This window comes from Cricetulus griseus, chromosome 6, assembly GCF_003668045.3.
Source record: "Cricetulus griseus strain 17A/GY chromosome 6, alternate assembly CriGri-PICRH-1.0, whole genome shotgun sequence".
NCBI lineage: Eukaryota > Metazoa > Chordata > Mammalia > Rodentia > Cricetidae > Cricetulus > Cricetulus griseus.
Genome location: NC_048599.1, coordinates 103,698,272 through 103,724,381, shown reverse-complemented (window position 1 = coordinate 103,724,381; position 26,110 = coordinate 103,698,272). Strand labels below are relative to the sequence as shown.

General features: G+C 41.4%; 1 protein-coding gene across 3 annotated transcripts in view; it reads left to right on the top strand.

Annotated features, from left to right (window-relative positions):
* Positions 1-26,110, top strand: part of Metap1d (methionyl aminopeptidase type 1D, mitochondrial) — a 72,812-nt gene that overhangs the window by 16,354 nt on the left and 30,348 nt on the right. Inside the window, exon 1 of one of the 3 annotated variants that reach the window (XM_035446393.1) lies at positions 5,903-5,993. The exons of the other annotated variants lie outside the window; for them this stretch is intronic. Within the exon in view, the coding sequence (XP_035302284.1) occupies positions 5,990-5,993 (4 nt within the window). The 5' untranslated portion in view covers positions 5,903-5,989. Of the gene's footprint in view, positions 1-5,902; positions 5,994-26,110 lie in introns of those variants that run through there. 3 annotated transcript variants of the gene reach the window in all.

Below are 26,110 nucleotides of genomic sequence, written 5' to 3'. Positions count from 1 at the left end.
AAAGGGTCAGAGGAGGTGACAGTTTAGAAGACCTTAAAAGTTGATGGTAGTGAAGAACAAAATTGTTGAAGTCAGAGGGACAATATGTCAAAGTCCTAAAATGGTGAGAACATGTACATTGAAGGCCCTGGGGCAAAGGTCAGAAATAAGGTAGAAAATACAAGAGGTCTTCAGGGTTAGTCCATGATCATCATGCTGGCGTGCATGGTGGCAGATAGGCAGGCATGGTGCTAGAGCAGTAACCGAGAGCCTACATGTTGTGACAACAGCCACTAGGCACAGATAGGGAAAGAGAGAAGGGGAAGGAGGGAGGGGGAAAAAAAGGAAATGCTAACTAGAAATGACATGGGCTTTTGAAACCTCAGAGCTCACTCCCAGTGACAAACCTCCAACAAGGCCATGTCTCATAATCCTTCCCAAACACTTCCATGAACTGCAGATTAAACATTCAAATATATCAATAACCTATGGGGGCCATTCTCATTCAAACTACAGAAGGTCCCAATATCCCATTTAAGCATATACCATCAATAACCAAACATCTTTACAAAAGGCCCCCACTTCCTATAGGGTCTGCTACTTCTCAGTGGCACCACAGGCTGATGACCATGCCCTTAACACATGGACATATGAGGGACACTTCCAAACCACAGTGTACTATTGAGAAAATAGCAAAGGAGACTTTCTTTTAATTTGCCAGTATTTAGTAATGCATTACTAGAGAACTAGGTGTCTTAGTTACTTTTCTATTGCTTTGATAAAACATCATGACCAAAAGTAATTTGGGGGTTTATTTTATTTTACAGCTTATAGTGTATCATCCAAGGAGGTCAGAGTAGGAACCTAGAGGCAGAAACTGACATGGGTACCAAGGGTGGATACTGCTTACTGGCTTGCTCCTCATGACTTGCTCAGCCTGCCCTCTGTCCCAAGACAGGGTTTCTCTGTGTAGCCCTGGCTGTCCTGGAACTCACTTTGCAGACCAGGCTGACCTTGAATTTACAGAGATCTGCCTTCCTCTGCTCCTGAGTGATGGGATTAAAGTCATACACTACCACCTGGCTCAGCCTGCTTGCTTATAGCACCCAGGACCACCTGCTCAGGGGTGGCACCACAATGGGTTGAGCCTTCCCACGTCAATCACAAGCAAAAAAATCTACCACAGACTGGCCTATAGGCCAAAATTATAGACATTTTCTCAATTAAGATTGTCTCTACCTAGATATGTCTCTGGCTTGCGTCAATTTGACATAAAACTAGCCAGCACACCAGGCTTTGTGGTAGAGGTCTATAATTCCAGTTTCTTGGGAGACTGAAGTGAGAGGATCACAAATTCAAATCATGCCTGTGCTACAGCCTGAGTTCAAGACTAGGATGAGCAACTTAGTGAGACCCTCTTCTCAAAAGAGAAAGAGAGAGAGAGAGAGAGAGAGAGAGAGAGAGAGAGAGAGAGAGGGAAAAGAAAGAAAGAAAGAAAAAAGTAAAAGAAAGACAAAAAGGTAAAAGTAAAGAAGCACTGGGACTTACCTGTGCTAGAGTGCTTGCTTGCAGCATGCATAGTCCCCAGTACCTCAGCAATAACAACAAAAATCACCAGAGAATTATTTAATTTAAGCTGTTTAAATAAATCATTTTAAATGGCAGAAATTAGCCTATACTCAATCAGAAGAGAACTTGAGATTTGCAAAATTGAGGTCTGGTTGCCTTTTATAAAATTGACAACAAATGACTTTCCTGTTTTGTCAGTAGGAAAGTAATAATTTAGTGGCTCTGAGAATTGCTTCCAGGGAGTCAAAAAAATTATGTTGATATAAATTTATACACACACACACACACACACACAAGCCATAAACTATGAAAATGTATTTTGTTTTTGTCTGCAAGACTGAATTGATCTGTTACTTAAAAACAACAGGGCTGGCAAGATGGCTTAGTGGGTAAAAGTACTTGCCTCACAGGCCTGATAACCTGAGTTCAGTCTCCACAGCCCTTGGTGGAAGAAGAGAACTGATCCCTGGAAGTTGTCCTCTGACTTCTACAGATGTACAATGGCGCATGTTTGCCCAAATCCACACACATGTGTATCATGCATACACATATACACAAATAATACCAAATAAAAATTTTATAAATTTAACAACAACAACAGGATTGGAGATGTAACCTTGTTGGTAGAATGTTTGCCTAGCATTCACTAAAGTCTTGGTGCAATCCCCAATACCACGGAAACCAGGTGTGGTGGCACACGCCTGTAAAACCGGTACTCAGGAGGTAGAGGCATTCAAGGTCATCTTTAGCTACACTGCAAGTCCTAAATGCAGCCTGGGTTGCATGAGACTCTCTCAAGCATCAACAACATAAACTTTTTGTTTGTTTGCATTTTCATGTGTGGGTAAGAAGGACCTGAATCCCCGTTAGAATTTTTAGTAGGGCTTCATGGGGTGGAATGAGACATGAGACTTTGCATCTTGGGGCGCTTAGAAGAAAAGCAGTTTGGTTCTGGGGAGAAAATCACTTCTCCGTTTTTTACTCTCAAATAACTTAATCAAAAGATTTAACGTTTCATTGTAAACCATCTTAAAAGTCAAAATTGATGTCACCTGCAGAGAAAGCGAAAGAGCCCTGAGTATTGTTTTGCACCGCAGTTGAAATCGTTTTTCAGAGTCCCACCATAATGAAAGACTTTTCTTGTACTTCTTAAAAACTAGAACTGAGTGCTAATTCTGATGACTGTCAGTTCCTGTGGGGTGTTTACACAAAGGTACTTTTAAATGAAGAGTCATTTTTAGAGCAATTATAGAAGAAGCTAGACAGGGAAGAGGCAGCTCGGGGGCCCCGAGGGTAGGGGTTAAGGTTTATTGACAGGACAGGGTCAGGCTGTTGCTCCCTCACCATTGCCCCATGTACCTGCCCTCCGGATACACCCAAGACCTCCCCGGCCTCCACTCCCGCCACAGGCCGAACTGTCCAGAACGTGGTAGGGAAAGGAGGAAGGGGGTGGGGCGGGAGGCAGGCCTGCTGAGACATCCCAGTTCCATATTGAAATGCAAGTTGGAAAATATTTGTGTATATTTTTCTGGCCCAGATGTTGTATTACATTAAGAAGAAACTTTTAAAAACACACAAAGCATTGTCTGTTCTTTCCACTTTGTAGTTTGCAATTATTGCATCCCGAAGAAAGAAATTGCCTGCCTAAGTAGTCTTTTAATTTCATTTTTTAGTTTTGAGTTACAGGTTTCTGGCAAGCTCCGTGACCACTACTGTTACCTGGTGGCGCCTATATTTCATCAAATTTAGACATGCAGACTACCTGGACCTCGGCCCAGATGAACTGTTGTGACTGATAAACACGATCCCACCCTGCCCCCATGCATACTCCTGCTTTTCCCTTTAAGGGAATCCAAGACTCAGAGTCACAGGATCCCCAAGGGAGCCAAAGAAAAATGTGTTCCGGCATTCACATTTGCTCTGTGGTTTTCTCCCGGCATCTCTGCTTGCCCAGAGGCTGCTGAGCATCCCAGCAGTGCCCCCACTTCGCCAGGACTGGTAATTACTGTAGGGAACATTTTTGTTTTGTTTTGTTTTTAATAAAAACAAGCAGAGGCATCTATCAGTAGACACAGCAAAGGCAGAATTTGTTTGACATCTTCTGATTGCTGCTTACAAAAAGAATGACAGCAGTTATTAAACAAATAGGAGAAAAGATGGCGTTTGTTGGTAGTTTTCAGATAGCCTAAGAATATCCTTGATAATCTTCCTGCTTTGCTTGCATGCCTAAGAAATAATGGTCATTAATTTTCAAAACCTGGATTGTGTTACATTTGGAGTCATGAAAATTCAGATATTAAGCAAATATATGCTTTTTAGCTGTGTAATTGACTGGAGCTTTTCCTTGCATAGGATATATTTCAAACACTTGTATTTAAGATTGCAGGGTGAATATTCCCAGCCAATGTAATTAAACATAATTGCATTTCCTATGTGAATTATTTTTAGTCTCTTTTAAATGCATTCATGATTATTTTCCTCTATACTAGCTATTCTTGTAGGTTTTGCCTTGATAAAAGGTTATGGGGAAAAAAATGTCTACTTGCTTGGAACGAGTCAGAAGCCCTGAGTTTCCTTCCATTAACTTGCAAGTTTGAAATGAAGATTTGGTGCACAGTCAAGTCGGGAAAGCATAAAGTAACCGCTCAGGGTCTGGAGTTTTTGTTCTTGTGTCGTGTTAATGTGATCTGAGAAAAAGAACAAACCTCTCTCCCACCTAAGTTATCCCGCTGGGGAAATGTTACGATCATTCCAGGCCCGACAGGACACTCACCCACTAATGTGGCAGCATCAGATCACCACTTCCACGGGTACCGTGTGAGGTGGGCTTTGCCGGGATGCAACTGAGCATCCTGCCACGTTGGGAATAGCTTGTATCTTTGTAGGATTTGGAGGCCTGTCAGAACTCCCCAAATGGTGCACTGAGGATTTGTGCATGCATGTGCTGTGAAAAATGTACCTCCCACCTCCCAGTCCTGATCTGTAAGTGCACAGTGAAGTCTTACAGTTCAAGGACATGGGTGCTGACACATGGCAAGCTGCTCTTGATCTTTCTTGTCACTTTGAAACGCATTTGAAAGAACAGGAAAAGAAAAGCTGGGTGTGGTTGTGTGACTACACCTGCAATCCTAGCTCCTGGGAAGCAGGGGGTCAGGAGTTCAAGGACAGAACAACTGAACCGATGGGTTGATGGGTAGATGGTAGTATGCTTAGAAATGCCCTAAAGGACAAGTGTAATGAAATGTAACAGAGTCCAGGGAGTAAGTGTGGGTATTTACTGTAAAATTCTCCCAATCTGCATATGTTTGACATTTTCTATCATAAAAACGTTGGGGCTGAAGTTGTGGCAGAGCACCTGCCTAGCATACATAAAGCCCCACATTCCATCCATAACAGTTGGCTGTGCTCCCTAAGAACCTGTGTATCTCTACTTTAATCACCCTTAATTCAAATTAAGAACACTTGGGTTAATACCAAAAAGGGAATAAATATGAGTGTAGCTAGAAAAGATACCCACCTCATACATTCTCTAGTTACCAGTTGTGGATGCCAAGGACATCTTTACGAGTAAGAGGGGTTTTGAGAAACCAAAGCCGCAAAGCCCAGTCAGTGACCTCTCTGGTCAGAAAAAAAGTTGTCCTCCAGACCTTCTGCAACAGCAAGCGGGTGACTCCCTGCTGTATTCCTATGCTAAGGTCCTATCAAATGAGAAGTTGCTCTCAGTTTTCAGCCAGACCCAGAGATTTGGCCATAAACACCTCCTCTTTTATCAGAGTGCCAAGCTATCTATTACAGCTCATTTTAAGAAATACTGGACCCACAAATACTTATACGTGTGTGTGTGTGTGTGTGTGTGTGTGTGTGTGTGTGTGTGTGTGTATCTTGAAGTATTCAAAGGGTAAGTTTGGTTCTGGTGGAAATTGAAGCAAACTTTTGAATGCTAATGATCATGTATTTTAAGGTGAGGCCATGCCACTCAGTACACTAAAAGTCAAGGTCTGAGAGGCAGAGGGCACAGTTCTTTCTGGGTCTGAACTCTGATCAGTTAATTTGTCCCTGATCTTTTATTTTCTCACTTAGGAGGTAAGGAGTAAAGCCTGATATAAAATGTCCCACTCATGGTTCCCAGAGTTTAATTTATGTAAGAATTATTGTTTAAGAAATTTTATGTATGAAAATAGTAATTTCTGGATTACAAACAGGGTTCCCTAAATCTGTATGTCTAGGGCAGGGCCTGCAAATCTGCACTTTATGGATATCCAGGGTAATAGTTGTGGGGCTGTGGGACTATGGGACATGGCTTAGACTCAGAGGTTTTGATTTTTGTTTTGTTTTCAACAGGGTCTTTCTCTATTGCCTAAACTGGCCTCAAACTCATGGCTCTTCCTGTCCAACCTCCCAAGTAGCTGGAACTACAAGTGGACAATATGGATGTGCTTTGATGGGTAATAGAGTAATTGACAGACCCCTTTAGCTTTTTGCTATGGAAAAATTTAAAGATACATTAGACAGTATAATATAATGAAATTCCACAAACGGTTGTAATCTCTATCTATATAGACATCGGTTCCTTGTACCCCTTCTCCATAAATGTTGTGTGCATGCAGTGTTATGTGTGCCATTATACCTAAATATTTTAGTAGGCATCTCAAAATATAAGTACTTTAAAATATATACTATAGCCAAGCATGGTGGGGCGTATGCCTTTACTCAGGAGGCAGAGGCAGGTGGATCTCTGTGAGTTTGAGGACAGCCTGGTCTACAGAGCAAGTTCTAGGACAGCCAGGGATACATAGAGAAACCCTGTCTCAAGAAACCAAAACATGCATGAGTGTGTGTGTGTGTGTGTGTGTGTGTGTGTGTGTGTGTGTGTGTGTGTACATATATTGCTGTTGTGGTTGTAAAGGCTGGGAAAATGTCTCAGTGGGTACTTGTGGCTCAAGGGTGAGGGCTGGAGTGTAGAACCCAGAACCCACACAAAAGCCAAATGGACATTGTGGCCATCTGTAATCCCTGAACTCAGGAGGCAGAGATTTGGGATCCCCACACCAAGCCAACTAGTTAGTCTAGTACAAATTGGCAAGCTCCAGGTTCAGTGAGAAATACTGCTTTAAAAGAGTAGGGGCTGGAGATATTGATCAGAAGTTAAGAGCACCTGTTACTCTTGTAAAGCTCCAGAGTTCAGCTCCCAAAACCCACCTGAGGTGGCTCACAAACACCTATAATTGCAGCTCCAGAGGATCTGATGCCCTCTCCTGGCCTCAATAGGCACCTGTGTGCATGGGCACATACACATATACAATGTCAGAAGTCTTCCTCAATCACTCTCCACCTTATTAATATAAACCTATAAAACAATATAATAATTATAGTTATATACTACACACTTATAATTCTAGAGCTTATCAGTTTAGCTAGGTTGATAGGCCAGCGAGATCTAAGGATCCACTTGTCTCTGCCTCTCTGGTGCTAGGTGATAGAGATCTGAATTCAGGTCTTCATGACTGCATCACAAACAGTTTACCATCTTCCCAGCCCCATGGTTTCACTTTTTATTTTTTATGTATGTTTAAAGGTTGATTTGTGTGTATGAGCATTTTGCCCACAGATATGTACGTGCACGTCAGTTATGTTCGGTGCCCTCAGAGGTCAGAAGATGTCTGATCCCTTGGAACTGGAGTTATAGATGGGTCCTCTGGAAGAGTAGTAAGAGCTCTTAACCTCCGAGCCATATCTCTAGCCCCTCATTTTTATAATATAATCATCTTTAAAATATGCACATAGATGGGCTGGAGAGATGGCTCAGAGGTTAAGAGCACTGACTGCTCTTCTAGAGGTCCTGAGTTCAATTCCCAGCAACCACATGGTGGCTCACAACCATCTGTTATGAGATCTGGTGCCCTCTTCTGGTGTGCAGATATGCATGGAAGCAGAATCTTATATACATAATAAATAAATAAATAAATAAATGCAAACGTTCATTTAAAAATGATCATAGACTGGGTAGCAATGCCACATGCCTTTAATCCCAGCACTTGGGAGGCAGAGGCCTCTGTGAGTTCCGAGACCAGCCTGGTCTATAAAGCGAGTTCCAGGACAGCTAAGGCTGTTACACAAAGAAATCGTGTCTTGAAAAAACAAGAAAAAACAAAAAAAGTGTTCACAGGGGTCAGGTGTGTCAGCTCATACCTTTACTCCCAGCACTTGGAATGCAGAGGCAGGTGGGTCTGGATGAGTCCCCACTATGTGTCTTGAAGTCCCCACTGTCTACATAGTGAGTTCCAGACCAGCCAAGAACTACATAGTGAGACCCTGTCTCAGATAAAACAAAGCAGAAACCTACTGTTGCCTCTGGGCATGTGGATAGTTCTTTTAGCAAGGAAGCCAAGCACAAAATTTTAAAGGCAGACTCTAAAAGAAGAAAATCCAGGTACACGAAAATCCAGGTCCACAGTACCAAGGATTTTACAAGACTACAGAGCCTTAAAGCGAGGCACTGATCCCAGCAGCTGTACCCCAAAGTTGGGCAAGTGATTTAATGCCTAGCGTGGTGAACATTGTGCTGGGGCGCCAGTAAGACACACTTGGACAGATAAACATAACTACAAAACGGGTGAAAGGCTTCAAGGGAAAGAGTGAAGAGGGTAAGGATAACTGGGAAGACCACTTTAGAGAGTGACCAGAGGCCTCACTGATGAAGTGACATCCGAGCTGAGGCCTGAAAGATATGAATGAGCCCGAGATGTGAGGAGCTGGTGAAAGGGCAGACACGGAGACAGAAGAGCTTAGTGTGTCTGAGGCTCAGAAAGGGGCCCCATAGCTGGAGGGCACTGAGAGACTGCAGAATGGAGCCTTTGCAGGCGGCAGAGGTGGGGCCAGACATGCAGCCCTTGTAGGCCATCAGGAAAATCTGGAATTCTGGTCAAGAAGCTGTGGGCAAATGCTTAGAGCTCTAAGCTGAAAACCGTGATTATCCCCAAGCATACTTAACCCTACATGTATGCAAACTCAAGCTTGCTTTCTCTCCCTTTTTCTCTCTCTCCCCGTGTGTGTCTGTGTGTGTGTGTGTGTGTGTGTGTGTGTGTGTGTGTGTGTGTGTGTGTGTGTTTAATGACCCCATCTTGTCTGGGATCTGCAGTATGGTCCTTGGTTTATCAGTAATATAATGGGAGATTATTTATACAGGAAAGTAAGTTTGTTTTGCTGTGAACTGTCTGACGGAGATATGTAAACATTAGAAGTTACGATGGGAAATTAATTTCTTAGGAGTGAAAAGGGAAGGGCTATCTGTTTTTAATCTCATAAATATGAACTCAGTTCAATAACTTAGGAGCATTGCTGGGTATGGTACCCCTGCAGTCTATAATCTCAGCACTTGGGAAATGGAGGCAGGAGGAATATTGTGAATATTTGGGGTCAGTCTGGGTTACATAATGAGTTCTAGGTGAGCATGTGTTACCAAATGAGACATTGTCTCTTATATTTTTGGTTTCCAGCCTCAACTTTAATGGCTGAGCTGTCTCTTCAGCCAGAGACATTGTCTCAAGAACAAAATTTTGTTGTTGTTTTTTGAGACAGGTTTCTTTGTATAGTTTTGTAGCCTGTACTGGAACTTGTTCTGTAGACCAGACTGATTTCAAACTCAGAGATTAAAGGTGTGCACCAACACCGCCTGACTCAAAAACAAAAATTTAAGAGCATTAAAAATATATTTTGAAGACTGGGAGGTGATGGTGAATGTCTTTAATTTCAGTACTTGGCAGAGGTAGGCGGTTCCCCATGTTCAAACATACATACATACATACATACATACATACATACATACATACATACATACTCACAAATACACACACATACACACATACTGAGCCAGGTATGGTGACAAAAGCCCTTAATCCCAACACTGGGGAGGCAGAGGCAGATGGATCTCTGAGTTCAAAGCCAGCCTGGACTACAGATTGAGTTACAACCAGGGCTACACGGACAAACCCTGTTTGAAACAACAACAACACACACATGTCTGTACACACATGGGGGTGGAGAGAGAGAAAGAGTAACTTAGTGATGAAGCACTTACTTAGCATGCATGCCACCCAGGCTTTAACTTCCCAGCACTGCAGGAAAAAACAAACAAACAAACAAAACAGATTCTAATTTTCTAATTTAATCATAATCAGAATGTGACTTTGATCATGTTTATTATTGAAACAACTTTACTAGCAACTTGTAGTCTATATTTAACATGGTCTGAATTTCAACAAAGTTGAATAGACAACAGACTGTGTGTGTGTCCAGACCTTACTAGGCCAGGAGATGCTCACCAGACTCCATGGTTTACAATGGATAAAAATTACAGATAGCTAACCCCTTTCTTTTAAAATATGTTTATGTTGTAGGGAGATATATACCTACAAAAACCTGAACTGCAAAGCTCCAGTGTGTTTTCATTCTTGCTTATTTTTCAAACCTAGGCAAAAGGGAGATTAGGAGAAACTGGCTGTATCACAGTGAAGCCTGCTTGTTTATTTTTTAGTTTGTTTGTTTGTTTTGAGATAGGGTCTCACTATGTAGCCTTGGTTAGCCTGGAACTCACTATTTAGACCAGTCTGAACTCCTAGAGATCCACCTGCTTCTGCCTCCTGAATGCTGGGATCAAAGGCGTGCGCCACCATGCCTGTCTTGCTTTTTAAATTACAGAGTGAAAATGAACTAAAGCAGGTGTAAATAAGAAGGTCCACGGGTGTGTGGACATGTATTGCTACCATGTCACAGAAGGATTCTTCCCCAACCCTCTAATTGTATCCTTAAACCATAAGCCCTAGCCTCGGGCTTCATTAATTGGAAATTTTTTTCTATTTGTGTGTGTGTGTGTGTGTGTGTGTGTGCGCGCGCGGGAGCACACACACACCACACACACACACACACACCACACACACACACACACACACACACACACACGGGTGCTCTGGTGTGCACACTAGTACGTGGAGGCCAGAAGTCCATGTTGAATGTCTCCCCCATTGCTTTCCAGGTTATTCTTTTTTTTTCGGGGGTGGGGGTGGGGTGGAATTTGAGTCAGGGTTTCTCTGTGGCTTTGGAGGCTGTCCTGGAACTAGCTCTTGTAGACTAGGCTGCTCTCAAACTCACAGGGATCCACCTGCCTCTGCCTCCCTAGTGCTGGGATTAAAGGCGTGCACCACTACCACCTGGCTCCAGGTTATTCTTTGAGACAGGGGTCTCTCTCTCTGAACCTGGCTGGTCATTAGCCCCCTAGGATCTACCTGTCTCCATTCTTCCTTCCCCAGCCCTTGGGCTGCAGATGCGGGTGACTGCACCTGGCTTTTCCAAGGGTCCTGGGAATCTGAATTCAGGCACTCATGTTTGAGCGGCAAGCACTTTACCTGCTGAGCCATCTCCTAGGCTGGAGGTGTCTGTCTAATTCAAATCCTGGCTCTGCTTCAGATTTTGTAATAAAGTCGTGAGCAATAGTAATGAAGTCAGCAATTACCTTTCTGCCTTTTATCTTAATTTAGATGCAAGAGAGCAACACCAATTAACAGGAAGTAATTCTATTCCTTAAGCAAGTTTTCATTTCATTTTCTTTTATGCTTAAAAACGAAAATGTGTTTAGCTTTTCCAAATATTTAACTGTATGTGCTCCATTTGTTAAAGAATGTCTTAATTCAGTTAAACACACTCACCTGCATGCATGTATGTATGTGTGCATTGAATATTAGTTTAAGACATTGTGCTAATGAGTGAAGACTGAATGACAATTTAGGAAAGCTTTGCCTTAAGTCATCATTTTCAATGCTTCATAATTCATAAATATTCCACCAAAAGGGAAGGCTAGGACTATCCATAGCCACTCCCAGTGCCCTGTGTATAAAATAGGTTTGTTGACAATTGTCATGATCGTGACTTAAAATAATTGAGAAGATCCGATAGCTCCAAGCTGTGCCCCCTCCAGCCTGTTTGAGCCCTACCCTGTCTAACTCTGCATTACCTCTTGGTGAGGCAATACCCTGTAGAGCCTTAGTGTGTGTAAGAGTTGTGATCAAGTCTGTGCTGCAAAGGTTGCTTTAGGAGGAGTGAGTTGGATATGTTTACAGTGGTCTTGGTGGAGAACAGGAACCATTACCCACATTGCCCTGAAGAAGGCTTTAGGCTCTGGGAAATGCAGGCAGGGTCTGTTTTCACAGTTATAATGCTCACTTAGGCAAGAGCCATTAAAACTGTAGTACTATGTTCATTTCAGTTGTAAAGTGATTGTAAGTAGATGATGCCATTTCTGTGTGCTGTTTTTTTGTTTGTTTGTTTGTTTTTTTAATATATAAATCTAAAATGTTTGCAGAGTAATCTGGTACCTTTACTTCTTCCAGTCTGGGAATATAGTCCAGACAGCAATACAGTTGAGTTTCTGGATGGGTTTTTGGCAAGAATACAAGGGAGCTTTATGTAGCTCCTCTCTGGTGCTTTTCCCTGAGTGTCTGAAAGAAAAGGGAGGATGTGTGGACCTGATAAAAACAAGGAAGTTACCCAGTGACTTAAACAGGCATGCTGCAGAATGTGAGTGCAGCAATAAAGCCCTCCGCCAAGTACTGCTCAGCCATGGGAATAAGCAGTTGGTTCCTGTGTGTGTCTTGTCAGACAGCCTGTGCCTTTCGCAGGCCTGATGGTTACCTGCTGTCTCTTTTTATAGCCTCTGTGTGCTTTGTTGTTCCCCGGCTGGTCAGACATGTGTAGCAGTGCCCTAGGGCACCAAGTATGCCCTGGAGGAGCTAAGTGCTGCCAGATGTAGGGGGCAAGGGTTGATTCACAGGGCCGCCATTTCAATGGCTAATTTCACCTGTTTTCTTTTGGGTTTGGGTTTCATTCTTTAAGACAAATCCATTTGGAGTTGGGTTTTCCCCCCTTTAAATTGCAATCTTGTCTTGTTACCTCTAATCGCCCAGCCCCATCCTACCCCCAAAATGAAAGTGTGAGAATAAAAGAATGGAAAAGACAAGCGGTTTAAGTCTGGGCAATTAATGTTTTTACATGATAATAAAAGTTAAAGCTACAGGGCTGAGAGAGAGCTCAGCTGTTACAGACAGGCTAAGGCTCACAACCAAAACATCAGAAGTTAAAGCTTCAAAGAATTCCAGAATGGAGGAACTATAAGGGACAAATAAATGAATTTCCTAAACAAATAAACTACTAGGAAGGAAAAAAAGAGAGAGAATATTTTTTTTTAAGACAGTGTGTGAAACGAGTCAAGCAAATGCAACAGATTTTATCCAGATCTTATTTTACTATAAATTTTTTTGTTGAACTTTTAAAGAAGCAAATGGATGGGGCTGGAGGTTTAGAGCACTGGCTGCTCTTCCAGAGGACCTGGGTTCAATTCCCAGTGCCCACATGGCAGCTCACAACTGTCTGTAACTCCAGAAGGGGATCCAGCACCCTCACCCATTCATGCAGGCAAAACACCAGTGCCCATTAAATAAAAAAAAATAAATTATGAAAAATGTTTTAAAAAGAAACAAATGAATAATATCTAAGGATCAGCCAATTATTTGATGAGTCTAAGGAATCATATTAATTTTTAATATGTTGGTGTTACATGTTATATACATAATATATATGTATATATGTTGTATAAAGGATTAAAAATAACCTTTGCTGCTTAGATATGCATCCTAAAATAAATACTGATGAGTGAATTCACGTGGTATTTGGTTTTTCGAGACAGGGTTTCTCTGTGGCTTTGGAGGCTGTCCTGGAACTAGCTCTTGTAGACCAGGCTAGTCTCGAACTCACAGTGATCCACCTGCTTCTGCCTCCCAAGTGCTGGGATTACAGGCGTGCGCCACCACCGCCCGGCTTACATTCTTACTTCTATGATAAGACACATGGCCAAGAAAACATATAGGAGATACAGTACATTCCAGACTCTCAGTTTCAGACTGTGAGTCCATTACCATCATGTCAGGGAGCACAGCAGCAGGCTGGTAGGCATAGCACTGGAGCAGTAGCTGAGAGCTTACCCCCTTATCTGTGAAGAATTGTATCGTAATGTTGATGCTTCTAATTGAATCTGTAAAATGCTTTTGGTCAATTTTACAATATTAATTGTACTAAAGCATAAGCATAAAAGATGTTCCAATTTTCAAAAAACAAAACAAACAAACAAACAAAACTAAATGATTTTAACTTAAAATCGGTCAGAGTAGTTTGCTGAAACTTCATATTGGCTATATAGCATGTGTTGTACCAGTATATGCCTGCTCGAGTGTGTGTGTGTGTGTGTGTGTGTGTGTGTGTGTGTAATTTCTGTAATAAAAAGTGTTTGCAAAATAGGCTGAGGGCCCAGTGTGGTGGTTCACACCTGTAATGTCTGCACTTAAGAGGCTAAAGTAAGACGGAATGCCAAAAGTTTGGGGCCTGCCTGGATAGCATATTGAGTTACAAGCCAGACTGGGCTACAGTGAGACACACAGAGACACACAGAGAGAAGAGAGAGAGAAAGAAACACACATACAGAGAGAAAGACTGAGTTATGTTTCCCATTTGTAATGAGATATTTCGACAGATCCTTTAAATTCTGTGGCCTGCACTTTGGGTTTGGGGTTTTGTTTGGGTTGGGGGGTGGATCCTTTTTGCCTGTAAAATCAGTACATCTCAATTTTCCTTGCACAAATTGTTAGACCAAATTAAAGACTATGTGTGAGATTTCTTCATTACCAGCTACAGATATGTCGACTGTATTATTATTTGTTACTCAGAAGGATACAGTAGGTTGTTGTTTGTTTTGTTTTTGGTAAGGGGGATAGGAAGGTGTTTAGAATAATTTGGTCTTTTGAGATGGTTCTTCACAGTCCAGGCTGGCCTCGAACTCTCCATCTTCCTGCCTTTGCCCTTCTGAGTACAAAAGGATAGTTTTCCTGTTAAGAAAATGTAGCAACTTTTTCCCCCTGTGGTCACAGCTGGATTGTCTGCACTATCAATGAAATAAAATTGGAAGCTCCAAGAAAAGGGTAGGTATCTACTCATTATGGCTGTGTATTAGCTGTTATGTAATAGGAGATTAATTTTCACATAAACTTCCTCACTGATAATGCTCTCCCTGTGAGCTGGGCAGGGTGTACACTCTATATACATAGGTGTATACTTAGATGCCAGCACCACAAGCTGAAGCAGGAAGATTGAGAATTTGAGGCTAGCCTGGGCTATCCAGTGAAACTCCTGGTTTTGAAAGAGAGAGAGAACAAGAGTGAAAGAATTATGAATAGATGATTCTTTTTACCTGATATTTTCCTTGACTTGAAAACTGTTTGAGCTGGGCAATAGTGGCACACACCTTTAATCCCAGCACTCAGGAGGCAGACACAGGTGGACCTCTGAATTCCAGGACAGCCTGGTTTACTGTGCTAGTTCCAGGACCGCCAGGGCTACACAGAAAAACTCTGTCTCAAAAATAAAAAAAAAAAAGTTTGAATTTAATATTAATAAGTATTTTAAAATTCTTGTATCGTTATACACAGAAATTTGATTGTTAAAATGTTTTCTGGTGGCCTAGAAAGATGTCTGAGAGATGGCTGGGTACTTCCTGCTTTTACAGAGGACAAAACTCAGGTCCCAGCACCCACATGGTGGCTCACAAACCTCTGTAATTCCAGTCCCTGGGACCTAGTGTCTTTTCTGGTCTCCTCGACTCTCACATGTGTGTGCTACACATAAGCATACATGCACTTGTTTTGTTTTGTTTTTTGAGACAGGGTTTCTCTGTGTAGCTTTGGAGACTGTCCTGGAACTCACAGAGATCCATCTGCCTCTGCCTCTGCCTCCCAAGTGCTGGGATTAAACGCTGCACCACTGCTGCCCAGCTCACAATTTTTTTTTTTTTTAAGTCTTAAAAAAGAAAAGGAAAATGGTTTCTAGTTCTAGCCTCTTCCCTCATTACCTTCCTTTTGTAAAAGATGATATATAGAGAGAAATGTATAAAACAAATATATAGTTTAATGAGTTATTGTAAAGAACTACCAATGTGACTATACATTTGATGGTTTTTAAAAAATTAGACCATTGCCAGGAGCTCATTCAACTTCCACATCATCCTTGTCCATCTTTCTATCATCCATAGAACCATATCTTGAATTAACAGAATTAAAAATTCTCTTTTCTTTTTAATACAGAGTCTCACTGTGTAGCCCTAGGGCCTGGAGCCCACTGTATAGCTCAGGCTGGCCTTGAACTTGGAGTAGTCCTCCTGCTTCTGCTTCTCGAGTGATGGGATTACAGGCTTTACTTTTTAAATTATTATTGATTATTATTGTGCATGTGTGTGCGTGTGTGTATATGTGTGTATATCTGGGTATAATGTGTATGTGTGGTCTTGTGCATGGTGAAGGTCAGAGGAAACTCTGTGAAGTTGGCTCTTTCCTCCCCCTTTATGCTTTGGGTTTGGGGATTGAACTCAGGTTGTCACACTGAGGCAGCAAATGCCTCTACCCACTGAGTCACCTTGTGATAAATACTAATTTGTTTATTGCTTTCCTTTATAATTATCTCATACACCTGTAGATTACCAAACTGTGACTTTGTATTTTTATAATCTACTCATTTGATTGTCTGTAATTGTAGTTCCTTCATTTTGGTCCTTTGAGGTCTATCATTTTAGGAATTTACCATAATATATCAATCCTATTGTTGCTGGACATGTAGTTAATGCTGTTTTAATTTTTTTTAAGTTTTAGATTTATTATTTTTTTAAGTGTATGGGTGTTTTGCCTGCACATATATCTGTGTACTGTGTTCATGCTTGTAGATGGCTATAAGCCACCATGTGGATGCTGGGAACTGAACTCAGGTCCTCCACAAGGAAAGCAAATGCTCTTGACTGCTGAGCCAGTTAAGAATTGGGGATCAAACTCAGGTTGTCAGGCTTGGCAGCAAGCTGAGTCACTGGCCATCCCCTACTTAATTCTGGTTGTCCACATAACTTCACTTATATCTGGCATTATTAGACTTCTAATGCACTTTGAAAATATTATTAGGAAAGTGACACAGATAACTCCTGTCTGCTATTTACACCTGTAATTTTAAAGCATGTTTTATTTGAGGAGTTTGAGTGTGTATGTGAGGGTGGGTGAGTGAGTATGGGTGAGTTTAGAAACATTTTGGACACACAAACTCTTTGTGGACATTTGTAAGTTTTTATTCATTGTGGTATTCAGCCTATAATGTATGCTAACTCAGTTTATTGATTGTTCTGTGCTAGCCAGTAAGCATTAGAGTAAAAACGTATTACATACTATAACTTTTTTTTTTTTTTTTAAGGTACAGGCTTTGGCTTCTATATCACCCTGCCTCCTGGATGGTTGGGTTACAAGCATGTGCCACCGTGTCTGACTCTTTTTTTGCAGGGTGCGGGGGAAGTAGTTAAGTGACTTGCCGAAGGTAGCATAAAGCCAGAAGTGAAAGCCAGACAACCCAGTCCCACTGCTCCAAACAGTTATCCACACTTAACATCTATAGCTGCAACCATGTCAGGGACTCATTCCACAGAGACACCATGTTTCATCTGAGGTGATTGCACTGGGGCTTGCCATGTTCTTTGTTAAGAGTTAGGTGAATAGGGCTGCCTGAACTTACTTCCTCTCACTATATAGAAGCTAGAAAGAAAAAAAAAAAAAAAAAAGGCAACTTTGGCCAGGTATGGTGGTGCACTCCTTTAATCTCAGAATTTAGGAGACTGAGGCTGATGAATATGTGGGTTTGAGACCAGCTTGGTCTACATAGTGAGTTCCAGGGCCTTGTTACTGGGGCACACAGAGATGAACCACTCCAGAGACAGTTTCAGGGAACAGCGTCTGCTTCACTGCATGTGAGCAGCTACTATATAGTGGAAGCCTACCTATTGACTGTGATTGGCTAGTGTATTACCTTGGATTGGGTGGTGAGCACTCATAACACCAGGGTCTCTATGCGGAAGAAGCACTGAGGAGATGTGGAGAGTGCAGGCCCCTCTGCAGGCCACCTACTGGCTACTCACTACTTCCCAGCAGTGCTCTGACTTCTGGGAAGACCCCACCCACTTATGCTCTAAGTAAACATGGTATGCCCTGCTTCTTACTTAGAAGTGCAGTGTACCAGGTAGGCTGACCACCAGGTCATGCCTACATTTCTCCTACACAGGCCAGTCAAGTCTACAGAGTGAGACCTTGTTTAAAACACGCAAAAGCAACATTAGAATCCTGGTTCTGAGGTCTGTTCTAGGAATACAGGAAGGGGCAAGACTTGGCCTTCTCTCTAGAGTTTCTAGGGACATTCAATCACCCTCCTTTTCCCATGAGTTTGGGAGGAAGGGGTGGAACATGGGAAATAGAAGGTGCAGATTGGTTATCTCCCATTCTCACATTGGCCAACAAAGTGGAAGGTGTTTCTCTTTAGAAACCGTGTTGTAAAGGCAGCAGTATCTCCAATGAAAATCATAATCCCGATAAAGACACAAGTTTACAGCTGCTGCTGAAGTGTCTCCTACTTTTTTTGTTGTTGTTGTTTTGAAAATGTGTAGAATTTCAGTCATTTTATGAATTAACAGGCTAGCCTGAGAATTTAGCCACATTATCCATGTTTGGATAATCCCCTACGCACAACTAAGACCACGTGTTTATCTTAGTGTTGAACTGACCTTGTCCATCATGAATGCTATGCTCCAAGAAAATAGAGTAAATATCATTATTTTTTCATGCTAAAGTGAAAAACAACTCTAATGAGATACAGAATCATTTTCTATGGACATGTTTGGGATTAAACATATTTAAAAATTATAGCAGTACATAAACATGTCTTTCACATTTGTTACAAACAGGCTTTTAGCCGGGCGTTGGTGGCGCACGCCTTTAATCCCAGCACTCGGGAGGCAGAGGCAGGAGGATCTCTGTGAGTTCGAGGCCAGCCTGGTCTCCAGAGCGAGTGCCAGGATAGGCTCCAAAGCTACGCAGAGAAACCCTGTCTCGAAAAACAGAAAAGCAAAACAACAACAATAAAAAACAGGCTTTTATTTACCAGTATTTCTAAAGTATTGACACCTATTAATGTAGCTATATAAGCTACAAGCCAATCTTCAGTTTTGTGTGGTGAAGGGGGTGATCACTGAGACCTGCTTCCAGCTAAAACTAGAATAATTCCAAAGGAAGCATGCATTTCGGGTATTCAGGGTTCATGAGTTCTCAGTGTCCATTTGCCAATTGTGCAACTCAGGCTGCTGTGCTAGAGGCAGGGAGACCAGGATGACATAGTGTTTATGGGAACTGGAGTTAGCATCATTGTGGTAGTTTAAATGTAATCGGCCCCCATAATCTCAGAGAGAGTGACACTATTAGGCTTTGTTGGAGTGGGTATGGCCTTGTTGGAGGAAGCGTGTCACTGTGGGGTCAGGTTTGAGGTTTCATATACTCAGGATACTCCCCTGTGAGTCAGACTGACTGCTCAGACTACAAATCCTCAGACTGACTACTTCAGCCTGACTGCTGCTCAGACTGCAATGAGCTCCTGTCTCCTCCCACCTCATCTTCCTCTCTCCTCCCAGTCATATCACTCCTGTCTCCACCTCCCCAGTGCTGGGATTAAAGGTGTGAGCCAACACTGCCTGGCTAACTAGTGTGGCTAGCTCTGATCTTCAGGCAAGCTTTATTTGTTATAGCATAAACAAAACACTAGTACAAAGGTCATCTTCAACTACAGAGCAAGTTTGAGGCCAGCATGGGATACATGAAACCCTATCTCTAAAAACTCTAAGTAAATAAAATAGTAATAACAGTATTGATGAGAGTAGGCTCAGAGTAGTGGAGTGTAGTAAAACTTTTTTTTGGGCCACCAGCTTACCAATAATGACGTGGAGACTTACTAATTATGAAAGCTTGGCCTTGGCTTAGACTTGTTTTTAACTAGCTCTGATAACTTTAACCCGTTTCTATTAATCTGTGTTCTGTTACATACCGCCCTTCCTGATTCCTCTATGTCTCCTTGTATCTCTCTCACAAGCCTAGATTGCTCCTCCTACTTCCTCTCTCTGCTGGGAAGTCCCGCCTTTATCTCCTGCCTAGCTGTTGGCCATTCAGCTTTTTATTATCACACCAATGACATCAATACACCTTCACACAGTGTACAAGTATCCTACAACAGTGGCGCATGCCAGTACTTCAGAGGTGGAGGCCGAAAGATCTCTGTGCGTTCAAGGCCAGCCTGACCCACGTATTGAATTCTAGGTCAGCTGGGACTACATAGAGAGATCATGCTTCAAAGAAAGAAAAATGAAAAAAATATATAATTGACTAGGTACAGAAAAATAAGCACCACTGAGAATACAGATTGCTACTTTTGTGGAGAACAAAATTTTGCTTTTCTTGTTTTGGTTTTTGAGACAGGGTTTTTTTTGTGTGTGTAGGCCCGGCTGTTTCGAACTCAGAGATCCGCCTGCCTCTGCCTCCCAAGTGCTGGGATAAAGGTGTGCGTCATCACCACCTGCCTAATTTTGCATATTTCTTAACTCAAAAAGTTCTACAAATTAAACTAAGAAGAATAGACATAGATGCAGTTGTGCTGCCATATTATGCAAAATAAAAAAGTACCCACTATAATATTCATCACTGACTGATGTGCAGCAGGGTCCATCTCTATAAGGAAATGCTATGGAATCCCTGAAAAAAAGGATCATAAAGATCTGTGTTTTGTTTAGATAGGTTCTTCTATATATTGGAAGACATTTCTGTACATTTTTTTTTTTTTTTGTGGGAGTGGGATGGGGAGGGGGTTGAGACAGGAGAAGTTTTCTAGCTGTCCTGGAACTTGCTCTGTAGACCAGGCAGGCCTTCAACTCAGAGACATATCTGCCTCTGCCTACTAAGTGCTGGAATTAAAGAGATCCTTTTCCTTCATGTGCATAGGTGTTTTACCGCATGTCTGTCTGTGTGAGAATGCCAGATCCTTTGGGACTGGAGTTACAGACAGTTGTGAGCTGTCACGTGGGTGCTAGGAATTGAAACAGGTCCTCTGGAAGGGCAGCCAGTGCTCTTAACTGCTGAGCTATCTCTCCAGCCCTGGGATATACTACTTTCAAAATAGCTGCTTAACACAATTATAGGCACATAAACTATAAAATATGAGAGGAAGAGGATGGCAAATTTAAACCCAGCTTGGACTACATAGGAAAGAAAAACAGAGACTGCAAAGACAGTTCTGTAGTTATGAGCACTGGCTGCTTTTCCAGAGGACCCTGGTTCAATTCCCAGCACCCACATGGCAGTTCACAACTGTCTGTATCTCCATTTCCAGGGGATCCAATACCCTCTCACAGACACAAAAACAATGCCTAAGGAAAAAAAAAAACTAAAAAGAAAGAAAAGAAAACAAACACAAAGAGTGAAATAGTAGACACGGTTTTTTCAGAGATGTCACAGCCCCTACTAAAGGGCTTTACCGGGAGAAATGATTGTGGGGTACACTTGCTATTACAAAGTGCCTTCTTCCTATAGGGCAACGTGGTAGTATGATTGTCTTTAAGAGCCACTAGCTTTGTGGGCCAGACCCCCTCTTTACCAGCCAATACCAAGGTTAGCCATGAGGTGGAAGAAAAAGAGAATAAATAGGATTGCTGTGTGAAAATTCATACCTCAGCCTTTCATTGCCTCTCCTTGCATACTTCCTTTTGACTCAGGACTGGGCACGATGATCCTAGGACATCTTCATTTCTCTCCCTGCCCTGTCTCTTCTTCCCTTCCCAGGATCCCTCGGCAGGTGGTTATCATCCATAGTGAGAGCTCTGTATCTGTGTGTCTCCATCTGGTCCCCTCTGTGGATTCTGGGGGCCCCACCCCACCCTCAGGACTCAGTCTCACTTGGAACTTGGTTCTTAAATGTATTTGTTCTTCTTGAATGGAAAAGGTTTACACAGATTTTCATCAAACGCTTTTTCTTTTTTTAAATTACAATACGATGTCTCAGCAATCTGTCTCTGTGGGTGTTCACTTGAGTTCTGGAAATAGAGCTAGAGTTTCTGAATAAATAATGAAACATGTGTTCAAAGTCTGTAACTCTTCCTTCTCCTTAGCCACATCCTAGATAACCCGCCAATAGTGAGTGTCATTTGTGTGAATAGATTCTCTAGTTTTCGTTTTTCAAGGCACCCCCCCTCCAAACCCTTCTAGCTGTCTGGATGATTAATGTGACTAGGATAATACTGCTGACCCATTTAAATCATGTCAAACAACACCCATTGCTCATCTACATAATGACACACACACTGAACATTGCACCTTCAGTGTGGGAGCTAGTGAACTACGAGAGTAATGCTTTAGTCATTAAATTATGAAACAAAAATATAAGACATTAGGAATGATTATAGCATCAAATGCTGTTATTCAAATGGTAATAGTTAGTGAATAGCAATTACTAACCAAAACTAATAGCATTCCTTCTCTAGTCATTCACAAGAGGAAGTGGAGAGGTGGTTGCATCCAACAGTGTGAGTTTAAGAAAAGTCTGTCAAAGCGTGTTTTAATGTTACTTGACTATTATGGGATTCATTGCAAATAGTTGAGGGTTTTCAATTGCTAATCAGTGATTATGGAAATAACACTTCTGAAATTTTTGAAAAAAAATTGGCTGACATTTTTATCATAGTTTTATTAAACTGGTATTTGAATAATTTTAAAGACAACTAATTTACTGTGGAAACTATTTTGATGAATGATCTGATAACAAAGATCAGCTTTGACAGCCTTTGAAACATTTACATTTTGTAAGGGCATCCTTTGCATAGTGTTTTAAGTAAATGCAAAATTTAAAGGCATCATATTTAGGCTATCAGGTTTCCATGGTTACACTTCCAAGTTATTTTGTGTGCGTGTAAATAGGTCTGTGAGTCACTGATAATTATTTGTTGTTTTGTTTGTTCTGTTGGTAATTCTGTGTTTAGCTGAATTTAATATAGTTCACACAGCGTGCTTTGGTTTATGTATATTTTAGTGTTCATGATTGACAGTGATTGAGCATTTCTTATGGAGTGCTTGCCTTTTTTGTCATAAATGATGTATGTTGCTAGTCCTTGAAATGTAAATAAGTTCTTCCTGTATCACTGTTTAATAAACAGGAATTTTTATGCAAAGAAGACTTCTTGGTACATTTTAAACAATAGGGTTGGAGACATCTAGGTGTTTTTGCTGAGTAGATTGTACACCAATACAAATATATTTGAATTCTATCAAACTAGGTTACCAAGGACAATATGAAGACTTATGGCTAAGCACTAACTTGACTGGATTCAGTTTAGTAATGGATTAAAAATAACAGTGTTCTAGACTGGGGTGTTGCTCAGGGTAGAGTGCTTGTCTAACCTGCAGTGTACAAGGCTCTAGGTTCAATAGTCAGCATAAGAAAAAAATGTAATTAAACAAATACAAATTTGAAATAGCATTCTGATGTAAGTGTTAAAACTGATGGTGACCTTTCCAGGGAACTGTTCCCCACAGGTGGGAGATTTCCATAGCAGAAACTCTTCTCCCACCCTGTGCACCACATAAGGGCGGTTCTATATGCTATGTTTAGAAGGATCCGAGACTTGAAAAAAGAGAGGGTCTTTTCCACCTATCTATGGAAGAAGAGATCTCCCATAAACCTTGCCATCAACCACCAAGCTAGCAAGGATCCACCAGAAAAACATCAACAGTAAACTGCACGACTTATCCTTCTGAGTTCAAGTCTTCTCCCGGTACACTCCAGTCATACCACCTAAGCACAGTAAGGTTTGGTAAGTCAAGGTGGCCCCTTGGTGACATTGGGAAAGGCTGGATGCTTTAAGCTCTTGCTTTAAGCAGCAGCTCTGAGGCCCCATCTATGATCTCAGAGTCCTTTGTGAATCACTTGCTCTTCCCAAAACTCAATTTCAAATTGAGGGTTCATCCTAGCTTCTTTCTGTCTGTCATCACACAGTTACCATAGCAACCTACTAAGGAAGATCCATTCCAATTAAAGCCGGAAACTAATGGGTCAGGGAATTCAGCCTGTCCAAGTAAACTAATGAGTACTCAGGGAAAAGAAGTGAGTTTTAAACAAGAATCCAAACATAGTGCTTACTTCAGCAACAAACATAGTAAAATTGGAGCAAGCAGAGGTTTGTATGACCACTGCACAAGGGTGACACAAAACTTTGTTAGGTGTTCCACAAAAAGAGAGAAAGAACTCATTCATAAAGAATTAAAAAAAAAAACACTTCTTTTAGAAGATCATCCATGACACATTTACAATAAAACATAAACTATCTTAATTTCTACATTATTTCCTCTTTTGAGCCACAAATTGCATGTGTTTAGGATCTGGGTTTCCTTTTATGACATTCTAATAGAATGAAACCCCAAAAAGTGTTCAATACACAGAACAGTAGATGGTAAATATTTTTCACATATTTTATACATCAGATACTTCATGATTATGGGGATATTGAAAACATTAATCTAAAAAAGACATGATGAATTTATCACTCCATTAAATGTGAGCAGTATCTCCAATATCTCCAGCTGAGGTGAAAACATAGTGTTTTCAGATGTGAGAAGCAGCCAGCCCTATACAGATAAGGAGTATACATTTTATTGGTAGCGATGTTGTTGTTGGTTTTAATTTTTTTTAAAGATTTCATTTATTTATTATGTATACAGTCTTGTGCCTGCATGCCAGCAGAGGGCACCAGATCTCATTCAAGGTGGTTGTGAGCCACCATGTGGTTGCCGGGAATTGAACTCAGGACCTCTGGAAGAACAGTCAGTGCTCTTAACTGTTGAGCCATCTCTCCAGCCCCCAGTGGTTTGGAATTTTAATCTTTAGAACAAAAACAACATTGTTAAGCATCTCTTAAAAGAAGAACGGCTGGGGCTGGATAGATAGCTCAGAGATTAAGAGCACCGGCTGCTCTTCTAGAGGTCCTGAGTTCAATTCCCAGTACCCACATGGTGATCACAACCATCTAGAATGAGATCTGTTGCCTTCTTCTGACATGCAGGTAGAACAGTGTATATATAATAAATAAATCTTTAGAAGAATGTGGGGGGCTTGGCAGTGATAGTGCATGCCTTAAATCCCATATCTCAGGAGGAGACAGGGGCAAGTGGATTTCTGTGAATTTAGGCCAGCCTGGTCTACAGAGTAGGTTCCAGGACAGCTGGAGCTACACAAAGAAACCCTGTCTTGGGAAAAGAAGGGAGAGGAGGAAGAGGTCAGGAGGAGGAGGAGGAGGAGGAGGATGAGGAAGAGGAGGAGGAGGAGGAAGAGAAGATATTAATGCCTAAAACTGTTAAGTGCTTCATTATTTATATGGTCAACTGAGTCTACACAGTTGAATTAAAGATAAAAAATTATCTGTGGTATCTTAGTTAGGGATTTAATTGCTGTGACGAGACACCATGACCACATCAACTTTTATAAAGGGAAACATTTAATTGGGTGGCTTATAGTTTCAGAAGTTTAGTCCATTATTATCATGGTGGGACATGGTGGCATACTAGCAGACATGATGTTAGAGTTAATACATCTTGATCCACAGGAAATAGGAAGTGAACCTAACTAGATGTAGCTTGAGCATAGGAGGCCTCAAAGCCCATCCCCACAATGACACACTTCCTCCAACAAGTGTATATCTACTTTAACAAGGCTAATAGTGCCTCCTAATAGTGCCACTCCCTATGAGTTTATGGGGGTCAATTACATTCACACTACTACACGTGGCAACATAGCTATACCAAATTCAAAGCCATCTTGAGAAAATTTGCACATTTTTTTCTTGTGCTAAAAAAGACTTCTATATAGTTTCTCTTTATTTTTCTTGTTGAAAATAACTCCTTGATGAGTGATCTTGGCTCCTGTTGTCTTGAGTCTGTGTAATCTCAGTCATGAAGCCTAGAGATGCGTTATTTTCCTTGGGTTTGGCTTTTCCATTGGGTTGTAATTACTGACATCCCTTCCCTTCATCCCTACTGCCACGGGATGCTGCAAAGACAATTCCCAAGACTGTTAAAGATTTCCGTTTCAATGTTTTCCTTCATTTGGTGTTGTGCAGTGAAGATATCAAGCATGAATTAATATGGAGATTTGGGGGGCTGGAGAGATGGCTCAGGGGTTAAGAGCACTGGTTCTTCTTCCAAAGGCCCTGGGTTCAATTCCTAGCACTCATATGGCAACTCACAGCTGTGTGTAACTCCATGTCCAGGGGATCTGATACCTTCATGCACATAAAATAAAGTTAAATAAATTATATATAAAAAGATGGAGATTTGGGGAGGTTTTTTTTTGTATGTTCTTTATATTGTGACTATAGTTTTAATCAAAGGTCCCAGCAGTTTTAGGACAATTATTTGATTGTGTAACAATAACTTTACATAATGTATCAAGAAAGAGGGAAGGAAAGAAGAAAGGGACCCAAAGGTAGAATGCAGTTGGCATTGTCATAAAATGAAAACTAAATTATGCTTTCTTCAAATGCTTTAACACAATTTAAAAATATTCTTATCAAAGCTGTACTCTTGATCAT